The sequence below is a fragment of the Salvia miltiorrhiza genome, chromosome 7, assembly GCF_028751815.1.
Source record: "Salvia miltiorrhiza cultivar Shanhuang (shh) chromosome 7, IMPLAD_Smil_shh, whole genome shotgun sequence".
Taxonomy (NCBI): domain Eukaryota; kingdom Viridiplantae; phylum Streptophyta; class Magnoliopsida; order Lamiales; family Lamiaceae; genus Salvia; species Salvia miltiorrhiza.
The window spans coordinates 56053455-56064526 of record NC_080393.1 but is presented as its reverse complement, the minus strand read 5'-3'; the positions used below and the strand labels follow the sequence as shown (position 1 = coordinate 56064526).

The 11072-nt window shown below is 39.3% G+C and overlaps 1 protein-coding gene across 1 annotated transcript; it reads left to right on the top strand.

Annotated features, from left to right (window-relative positions):
- Positions 1–511: 511 nt before the first annotated feature.
- Positions 512–6574, top strand: LOC130994794 (glycine dehydrogenase (decarboxylating), mitochondrial-like). The gene is made up of 15 exons (XM_057919853.1): positions 512–1890; positions 2790–3035; positions 3112–3189; positions 3272–3372; positions 3457–3652; positions 3735–3860; positions 4026–4211; positions 4288–4401; positions 4481–4633; positions 4728–4916; positions 5052–5129; positions 5210–5335; positions 5424–5522; positions 5625–5742; positions 6272–6574. Exons 1-15 carry the CDS (start codon positions 670–672, stop codon positions 6364–6366), a joined length of 3126 nt encoding a protein of 1041 aa, XP_057775836.1. The 5' UTR covers positions 512–669; the 3' UTR covers positions 6367–6574.
- The last annotated feature ends 4498 nt before the right edge of the window (positions 6575–11072 follow it).

The following is an 11072-nucleotide window of genomic DNA, read 5'->3' as shown; positions in this document are numbered from 1 at the left end:
AGTGAAACAAGAAAAAACTTGATTCAATTTTTTCTTCAAAATATTTTTGTATAACTATTTGTCTGTATTTTCTTATACTGTAGCTATTTTTCTAAAAAAGTTTATAGTAATAAAAAAAATACTCCACTAGTCCCATTATTACTAACTTATACTTACTATTTTAGTTTGTCCCGTATATCTTAAATTTGTGAACTTTATTACCTATAATCAATTTACAAAATTTTCTTAATTTTTGTGCTCTAAAATTTTTGGACATAATAAGGAATGAAGGATGTAGCTACAACGTGGATACTACAACAAAATAGATAAAATATTTATTCTTTTTCGAAAAAATCAGTTTATTTAATTTATAATTAACCATAATATATCCATATGTAAAATTTTTGGACATAATAATGAATATTCACGTGTAGAATTAAATTAAAATCTAATGAAAATTCATAAATTTTGACGAAATTACCCCTATACGATTATATAACTATATATATGTAAAAGATTGGATCTCAACAACCCATTTCCATTTCCCACCACCCACTTCTTGTAACAGTAAAAAATGAAATCTTTTTAGTGAGCGAAGCTGAAGCTCAGAGCTTTACACACAGGCAAAACCGAAACCACTCCGTTTTGCTTGAATTCAATCCCATTCTCTCTCTCTCTCTCTCTCTAGAAATGGAGCGCGCGAGGAAGCTAGCGAACCGTGCCATCCTCCGCCGCCTCGTCTCCGAATCGAAGCAGCAGCCATTGCACAACCAATCCTCGCGCTACGCCTCCTCCCTCTCCCCCAGCGTCGTGCAGGGCCGGAGCGCCGCCAATGCCTCCGCCGCCAACCACCGCTTCTACTCTCGAAACCTCGCCCAATTCGTCGGCACCCGCTCCATCTCCGTCGACGCCCTCAAGCCCAGCGACACCTTCCCGCGCCGCCACAACTCCGCCACGCCGGAGGACCAGTCCAAGATGGCGGAGTTCGTCGGCTTCGAAACCCTAGATTCCCTAATCGACGCCACCGTCCCCAAATCCATCCGCGCGGGCGACATGAAGTTTTCAATCTTCGACGAGGGCTTGACGGAGGCGCAGATGGTCGAGCACATGAAGGATTTAGCTTCGAAAAACAAGGTTTTCAAGTCGTTTATTGGGATGGGGTATTACAACACATTTGTGCCTCCTGTGATTCTGAGGAATATAATGGAGAATCCGGCTTGGTACACTCAATACACCCCTTACCAAGCTGAGATTTCTCAAGGGAGGCTCGAATCGTTGTTGAATTATCAAACCATGGTTACAGATCTCACCGGCTTGCCCATGTCGAACGCCTCCCTCCTCGATGAAGGGACTGCGGCCGCAGAGGCAATGGCGATGTGCAACAACATCTTGAAGGGGAAGAAGAAGACCTTTGTGATTGCCAGCAACTGCCACCCGCAGACAATCGATGTTTGCAAGACGAGGGCCGATGGATTCGATCTGAAAGTTGTTGTCTCGGATGTGAAGGACATTGATTACAGCTCCGGTGATGTCTGTGGCGTGCTCGTGCAGTATCCAGGGACGGAGGGGGAGGTTGTCGACTACGGGGAGTTCGTCAAGAAGGCTCACGCTAATGGTGTGAAGGTTGTGATGGCCTCTGATTTGCTGGCCTTGACAATGCTGAAGCCACCGGGCGAGTTTGGGGCCGATATTGTGGTGGGGTCGGCTCAGAGGTTTGGGGTTCCGATGGGGTATGGCGGCCCCCACGCTGCGTTCTTGGCTACCTCGCAGGAGTACAAGAGGATGATGCCCGGGAGGATCATCGGTGTCAGTGTTGATTCGTCCGGGAAGCCTGCTCTTCGGATGGCTATGCAGACGAGGGAGCAGCATATCCGCCGTGACAAGGCCACTAGCAACATCTGCACTGCTCAAGTGAGTGTGGTTTTTTTGGTGAATTGTTTGTTTTTTGAAAATCTGTTTTTTGATGAACTAAACTAATCCACTTTGCTTGGTTTTGGTGTTGAGTTCAATCTTAGTATATATTTGGCTTGAGTTAGATATGAAAGGGGCTGATTTATGTGTAAAAAATTTGTGCTTGAGTAAGTGTGGTTTTTGATGAATTGTTTGTTTTTGGAATCTGTTTTATGAAATTGTGTTGAAGACTTGCTAATGGTATAAAATTGGAATGTGATGAACTAAACTACTCCACTTTGCTTGAGTTTGGTGTTGAGTTCAATCTTGGTATGTGTCTGTCTTGAATCAAATATGAACGAGGGTGATGTGAGTATAAAAAACTATGCTCGAGTGAGTATGGTTTTCGATGAATTGATTGTTTTTAGATTCTGTTTTATGAAATCATACTGCAGATTTGCAGTAGATAGTTGAGAAATAGTGATGGTATAAATAGGAATGTGCTGGACTAAAGTAATCCTCTTTGCTTGATTTTGGTGTTGAGTTCAATCGTGGTATGTATTTGTCTTGAATCAAATATGAAAGAGGGTGATGTGTGTATAAAAAACTATGCTCGGGTTTTTTATGACGAAAATATGGTTAACATGGTTGCCATGTATTAAGTCCAATCTTAGTATGTGTACGTCTTGAATCAGATACGAAAGATGATGATGTGTGTATAAAAAACTATTCTCGAATATCTGTGATGAATATATTGTTCTGTTATGTTGTAGGCTTTGCTGACCAACATGGCTGGCATGTAGTAATTCCAATATTAGTATTTTTATGTCTTGAATCAAACATGAAAGTTGGTAATGTGTGTAAAAGAAACTATTTTCAGGTTTTCTCATGACGAAAATATGATTCTGTTATGATTGTAGGCTTTGCTGGCCAACATGGCTGCCATGTATGCCGTCTATCATGGACCGGAAGGCCTTAAGAGTATTGCTCAGCGGGTGCATGGTTTGGCTGCAACATTTGCTACTGGATTGAAAAAGCTCGGGACTGTAGAAGTTCAGAGCCTTCCGTTCTTTGACACAGTGAAGGTCAAATGTGGAGATGCAAAGGCGATTGCTGATGCTGCTTACAAGAATGAAATAAATTTGAGGGTTGTCGACGAGAACACTGTAAGCATTACCTACCTAAATATTTTTTCGTAAATTGTGACAGCTGTTGAGTAACCAAATACCTTTTGTCTCTCAGATAACCGTTGCTTTTGATGAAACAACTACATTGGAAGATGTGGACAAGTTGTTTTCCGTCTTTGCATCTGGCAAGCCTGTGAGTACGAGTGTATATCTTTCAAGATGTGTTTCAAGCCATTTTTAAAAAAATTGTAACTCGAGGATTTGTGTTTCATCAGGTACCATTCACTGCTGAATCTCTTGCATCAGAGATTCAGAACTTGATTCCTGCAGGACTTGTGAGGCAGAGCCCGTTTCTAACGAACCAAATATTCAACTCGTATGTACATTTTCTTGAAATTTTTGCAGTTTGAGTTCGTCTTTGTAAGATTAGATGTAACCATTTTTGTACTGGTTGGTGTAGGTACCACACGGAGCATGAGCTTCTTAGATACATCTACAAACTTCAGTCGAAGGATCTCTCTTTGTGCCATAGCATGATTCCCTTGGGATCGTGCACGATGAAACTGAATGCAACGACAGAAATGATGCCGGTGACGTGGCCTGCCTTCACGGACATTCACCCTTTTGCCCCCACGGAACAGGCTGCTGGTTACCAGGTATTCATAAAATACTTGTAACTTACACGTCCGTTGTTAGGAAGTTCTAAGGATTCCTCTAAACCATCGTTTCTTCTTGCAGGAAATGTTCAAGAATTTGGGTGACCTATTGTGTACGATCACTGGCTTCGATTCTTTCTCTCTACAACCCAATGCCGGTGCAGCTGGAGAATATGCTGGACTCATGGTTATTCGAGCATATCACAGGGTAACAATACATTTTATTTGTAATTAGTAGAAGATCAATTAAAATTGTTCTTAGTTGAATCTGTTACACTTGCAAAAATGAAGATAGAAAAATTTCTTGGCTTTGAATTGTGATTATCACAATCCACCACTAGTAACATCTGTTTCTGGTGAACTTCTAATGTAGTCGAGAGGAGACCACCACCGCGATGTATGCATCATTCCAGTCTCGGCACATGGAACGAACCCTGCAAGCGCGGCCATGTGTGGGATGAAAATTGTGGCTGTTGGAACTGATTCGAAGGGAAACATCAACATTGAAGAGTTGCGGAAGGCTGCGGAGACAAACAAGAACAGCTTGGCTGCTCTTATGGTATGGATTGTCTTGTTGCTCAAATTTTGCAATTCGTTGAATTTGTCAAGTGCTGATAAACTCTGCTGAACCCAAGGTCACATATCCTTCGACCCATGGAGTTTACGAGGAAGGCATTGACGAGATCTGCAAAATAATCCACGACAATGGCGGACAAGTTTACATGGATGGAGCCAACATGAACGCTCAGGTAAAGTTCTATTGATTACACACAAGGATTGCACATTTCTCGTTGGTTTCTTCTGATGATCGATCTTTTCTGCCTACAGGTTGGTTTGACTAGCCCGGGTTTCATTGGTGCCGATGTATGCCATCTCAATCTCCACAAAACATTCTGTATTCCCCATGGTGGAGGCGGACCTGGTATGGGGCCTATTGGGGTGAAGAAACACCTAGCGCCGTTCCTACCTTCGCATCCAGTGGTATGTAGAAATGCTTTTGCTGTAAACCTCATGTGTGTGTGTGTAAACGCAGTGGTGACTGATTCTGTATCTGTTTTCTTTTTTTGTGCTGCAGATAGCCACCGGAGGCATACCAGAACCCGAGCAATCTCAACCACTCGGTACTATCTCTGCTGCGCCATGGGGCTCCGCTCTCATTTTACCTATATCGTACACCTACATTGCCATGATGGGATCGAAGGGATTAACTGATGCATCAAAGATTGCCATCTTGAACGCAAACTACATGGCCAAGCGTTTGGAGGTTCCGTTTCTTCGCTTTATACTGTGTTTCTAGTATCACGCGTTTTTATCATTCATTGTGCAAACAAGAACACTCATCACTACAGAAATTTACACCATCGCTCTCTGTTAACATGTTTTGCTTCTTGATCAACAGAAGGATTTCCCCGTTCTTTTCCGCGGTGTGAATGGAACGTGCGCCCACGAGTTCATCATCGATTTGAGAGGCTTTAAGGTTCGTGTTTTAAACACTAATGTTGTTCACGTGCTGTGCGCCATTTATCACTTCCTTACTGCAACTGGCGATTGCTGTAGAACACCGCTGGGATCGAGCCCGAGGATGTTGCCAAACGTCTAATGGACTACGGATTCCACGCTCCCACAATGTCGTGGCCTGTTCCTGGCACACTCATGATTGAGCCCACTGAAAGTGAAAGCAAGGTAACGCGAAGCAAGCTCGCCACAGCAATGATTTCCATTCCTTCCAACAAACAAGAATAGGAACTTAACCTCCCTTTCTTGTTTGCAGGCTGAGCTAGACAGGTTCTGCGATGCTCTCATCTCTATCCGGGAAGAGATCTCGATGATCGAGAAAGGAAAAGCCGACATCAACAACAATGTGCTCAAGGTATTTGGCTATGGCTTCTTACATTTTCGCAGTTTTGAATCTTTTGATGTGTTTGTTGTTTCCTTGCTTCCGACATAACTGATCACAATGATGCAATTTCAGAGCGCTCCACACCCGCCCTCGTTGCTCATGGCCGACGTCTGGACTAAACCATACTCACGAGAATATGCAGCCTTCCCCGCTGCATGGCTCAAGAATGCCAAGTTCTGGCCAACCACAGGTGCGTAAATTTGAGACGATTGAATCGATCTACTACCGATATAATTTTTTGCAGAACTTCTTCTTTCAAAGCTAGGCTTGAATATAACCGAACAAACACCGAAAAACTTCTTTATTTACTTGTGTAATTTATCCCAAAAAAAAAAAAACCAAAAAAACCAAAAAACTGTACTGAACCGATAGGTTTCGACCGGTTTCGGTTGAGAAGGGTATCGGTTTCGGCTCGGTTGGTCGGTTCAGTTTCTAACCGAGTGAACTCGATTTCGACCGTACCGACTAATATATATATTATATCGGTGCTTCATAGTAGTACATTTACTTTATACGTTAAGTGCAATGCTCTCGCGATAAAAAAAGTTTTTATTTGAACCACATTCCGTATATAGAGTGTGGTTCAATAAAAATTACTTATTGTGAGAACACTTGCACTGAACTTATAAAGTAACTGCACTTCGTATTGACCGGTTCAGTCGACTACATGCTCTACTTTGGCTTCCCTTACTAAATTCGAGAGATTCTTCGTATCTCAGGGCGTGTCGACAACGTGTATGGAGACCGGAACCTTATCTGCACCCTCCTCCCGGTGTCGCAGATGGCGGAGGAGGCGGCCGCTGCGACTGCTTAAGGCTGCAAGGTTCCTTTTAGAAAATTGCAACACCACAACCATCTCTGCTTTATGTTCTTGTACATAAACAATATTTATGTTCAAGTTGTACTTTTGTTTTTATACATGCTTCTGTTTTAATCAGTTATAGCCATTGTTGCTCATTGCAACTCTGTCTCATGCTGTAATTACTTCTTTTCTTAATTCTGCATTTACATACTTCAATTAAGTTCCTTTGTGTAGCAGAATTAGTTAATTTTTTTAGGATGTAAATAATTTAGATCTTTACTTTATGCTCAAGAAAGCTGTTTGTCACTTAAATGGTAGGTAAGGGTAAATATGAAATCTGTAACATCATAATCTATTTTTGTGATTGAACTATTTTTTTAGAGTGATTTTGGTTTTGTCGTAACATTATGTAAAAGCATTTGAAATGTCTTCCTCATTTATCAAATTCCTTGATCATATGCTAAAGGATTATTATCTATAGAAATACACAACTTTTGTTAAATTACGACTTCTAGTAATTCACCCCCACCACCCTCTCCCTGCCGTCGTCGCTGCAGCGGCTTCCCCTCAGTGTCCCCGCCTCCCCTCCCCGGTTCCCCGTTGCTGCGCCGCCTTGCCACGTCCCCAATTTCCACAGCACCGCTCTCTTTCCCCACCCGATTCCCCCCACTGTTGCGTCATCACAACGCCGCTCCCTCCTTCCTCACTTTCCACCATCGCCGATGCTCTACTATCATTGATTGATCGAGATCTATTTTCTCCCCTCTTTGGATTCTCCAGCGCCACAGTTTTGTTTGCCGTCGGTGCTTGTCCAATCTGAAATCACGATTGTTACACACTTTTATGCCTACATATTTTTTCGCAAAAAGTGTGTAATAGTAATAAATGTGCATAATTGCGAAAAAAAATGTGTAACAATTCAAAATGAACTGTTACACACTTTTCATGATTATAAAGTGTGCAACAGTATATTCTACAAGGGTATTTTGGTTAGACATATTATTATTTTATTTCCATAGCATTATTCGTATTACTAGATGAGTTATGGATGATACATTGAGGATCAAAGGGCAATATTGTCTAAATCTAAATAAATTTGTAGACAATATTGATTTCTCATATGTAGAATATTCGAAACAGATGATACAGACATTTTGCTAGATTTCTGTAGTTAGTAACAATGGCTATTAGATCAATTGAGTTTGGATAATGTATTGGTCCATTGATATGAGGAATCATCATATATAAATAGAGGTGTTCATCCACATTTTATAATAGCTTAAAAATAATAGGGTTATATTATACTTTGCAATTATCTCAAAAAATATTTGAACTTTATAAAACGATGATAATTAATATGATTTCATTTTAATTTTTAATGAATTGATGAATTTAAAAGAGATAACATATATGGATAAGGATCTAAACTCGAGACCCTGTAAAGTTTGGATAGAATCTAAGGGGGGTGTATTAGTTGTGGAATTTGATGGATTTCTTTGGATTTTAAAAGTCTGGGTGTATTCGTTCAAGACTTTTAAAAGTCTGCAGAAATCTGGGTGTATTCGTTCAAGACTTTTAAAAGTCCATATAAATTTGGGTGTATTCGTTCAAGACTTTTTAAAATCCATACAAATCTAGGTGTATTCGTTATTCCATTGACTTAAAATCCGGAATGACTTTCATGGATTTCATCCAAAAAATACACACGACGAAATTCGGCCAAGAACCACGAGAATTGAAATCCATGAAGTTTTAAGCGAGCGCTGAGTTCCAGCGCCCGCGGCCAAGAAGCCAGCGAGCGTTGGAACTCAGCAATCGTTGAGATTGAGTATCCAAATCAGCTATGCTCTTCATATCTTCCTCCATCTCAAAAATCTCCATCACTTCTGTTCTGCTATACCACCGAACACACAAACACACCGTTAAAAAAAAACAATGGCTTTTGCTGCCGTGACTTCCCTCAAGCAAACAATACAAATACTTCTATCTTCTTCCAGCATCTCCATCGATTCTTCGAGTCGAGAAACCCTAGATATTGCATACAACCATCTCACATCCTTACAACAAGTTCTCACAAAATCAGACGAACGCCACAACAGCAGCAGCAGATTGAAGGTTTTGGAAGGAGAAATCAGAGAGGCGTTGGAATGGCTCCATATCAACTGAGTGTAGCTTGAATGCCGATGATACAGTGCAAAATATCAGAGAAGCTTTCTGGAAGCAGAACTCTTTAATTGAACTTTTACCAAATGCTTTTGGAAAGCCAAATCTACTGAGAGAAGTCAGAAGAGATCTTAGAACGAACAGACACTGGCTTCTGACACACTCTAAGGATGATGCATCAAGAAAGAAATCAGAACCAATCATTATTTGTTGCTCAAAGATAGTCTCCAAATGCTTAGACGTCATGCCATTGTTCTCGAACAACAACTTTTCTAGAGAGTCAAGAAGAGAAAAAAGTTGCACCACGTTTTCGTAGTTCCCCTCATCAACAAAACTTCTTGGTAAATGAGTGATAACTGTCAGCATGCAATTTCTCAAAGGTGATGCTAAATTATTAAATCTATCTCTAGCATAATCCAAAAATGATTTGGTACCAGACTGCACAGCTTCACCATCAAAGTTTTCTTCGGATTTGATCTGTTCATTTTCCACATAGATTCTATGCTGAGAAACACAATCCTCAAGAAAATCAATCATGGACGAAACACATGTCCTCCAGCCACATAGAAGCAGCCATATCATGACACATAAGAGAAAATGAGAAGCAGGCCCAGCACAAAACTAAGCGCTCGCTGGAACTCAGCATAAGAGAAATGAGATGTTGAATGTGTGAACTCTATGTTTGAATGGTTTTCCAGCGGTCGCTGGGTTTCCAGCGGGTGCTGGGACTCCGCGGGCGCTGGGTCTCTTCTAGCGGGCGCTGGTTCTCCGCGGGCGCTGGTTTCATGGAATTCAATTCTAAAATTATCCCGTAAAGTCTTCGAAAATCAGTGAAAATCCAACCACAAATTCTTTGAAAGTCATCTGGAATCTATGTGAATTCCATGGAATTTAAATTCCATGGACTTTTTAAAGTCTGTGGAAATTCACAACGAATACACCCCCCTAAATCTATATAAGAAAATTCTAATATGAATTTAAACAAAAATAAGATATGGTCCAGATCCAACCTATAAACAAACTTTGATAAAGTTCATAATTAAAATAGAATTTAAAGTTCAAATAAACTTCAATAAACCTCAATAAACTTCAATAAGATTCATAATTTAAACAAAATTCCAATATGAATTTAAAGTTTGCATGTGTTAGATTTCATATATGAGATATATAAACAAACTTCATAATTAAAATAGAAAACAATAATTGGTGCAACAGAAAAAGAATGCGCTCCAGTTCTTCAAGGCATGAGGTCAAATTGAACTGGTCATAGGGAGGGAAAGTGGAGCAGCAGATGGTTCCATATGCTTCATAGACGGCATAAATGACTCAGAAAACAGGGTGCTCGCCTCTGTCAGTGATGATGGAACAATCAAATATGGGAGATTCATTACTACATGCTTCATTAATTCTTGAAATTACTAGATTTTGAATCGACGTAAAAAATTACCATACTTCTATTAATAAATAAATAAAAATGAACTCTGGAGCTACATCTACTATAAAATAATTTAGGGTCAAATTGTACTTTGGAGCCGACATCTACTATAAAATAATTTAAATTAGTGTATAAATTGAATATTTGAACTCTTGACATTTTTTTTATTTGTGCGGACATTTATTATAAAAAAAAACTAAATTAGCGTATAAACTAGTGTGTAACCCGTCGAATTTCGATGGGTATTATTTGATGTTATAATTTATATAAAAAAAAGACGTAATAATTATGAGTGAGTTTTGATAATAGTCACTTTGGATTAGTAAATTTAAAAATTGGCCACTAAGATAAAAAATTTAAAAATTGACCACACTTAGCATTTTACCCTTGCATATAAAAAGTTTAAAAATTATTCGCGCATTCACACCCAGTGAATTCGCAACCACTATTTATTTTAGTTGTGAATTCAAGTAGTTATGAATTTGAGTTTTAAAGTTTGAATTCACAACAAAAAAAATAGTGTTAGTCATGAATTCAAGTTTTAAAGCGTGATTCACAACTATAAAATATTGTTAATCGTGAATCCAAGTTTTAAAGCGTGAATTCACAACTAGAAATATTATTAGTCGTGAATTCAAGCTTTAAAACTCAAATTCACGAGTACTTGAATTCACAACTAGCAATAAAGTTGGTTGTGAATTCAAGATTTAAAACTCAAATTCACAACTAACACTACAATTCAGTTGTGAATTCATCAAACTGGTCGTGAATTTTAATTTTAAAAGTCGAATTCACAACCAAAACAATTAGTTGTGACTTGTGAATTCGAGCTTTAAAATTTGAATTCACAACCAACACTAACGATTCAGTTGTGAATTTTTCGAGTTGGTTTTGAATTCTATTTTTAGTTGTGAATTCATAAATTTAATTGTGAATTCAAGAACATTAAGTTGTGAATTCATATATCTGATTGTGAATTCAAGAACATTAAGTTGTGAATTCATAGATCTGGTTATGAATTCATAGATCTAGACATCTAGTTGTGAATTCAAGAAAAAATAATCAAAATGTTCCAATTTCACAATCAAAATCAAAATCTCCCAAAGCAACACATCCCTTT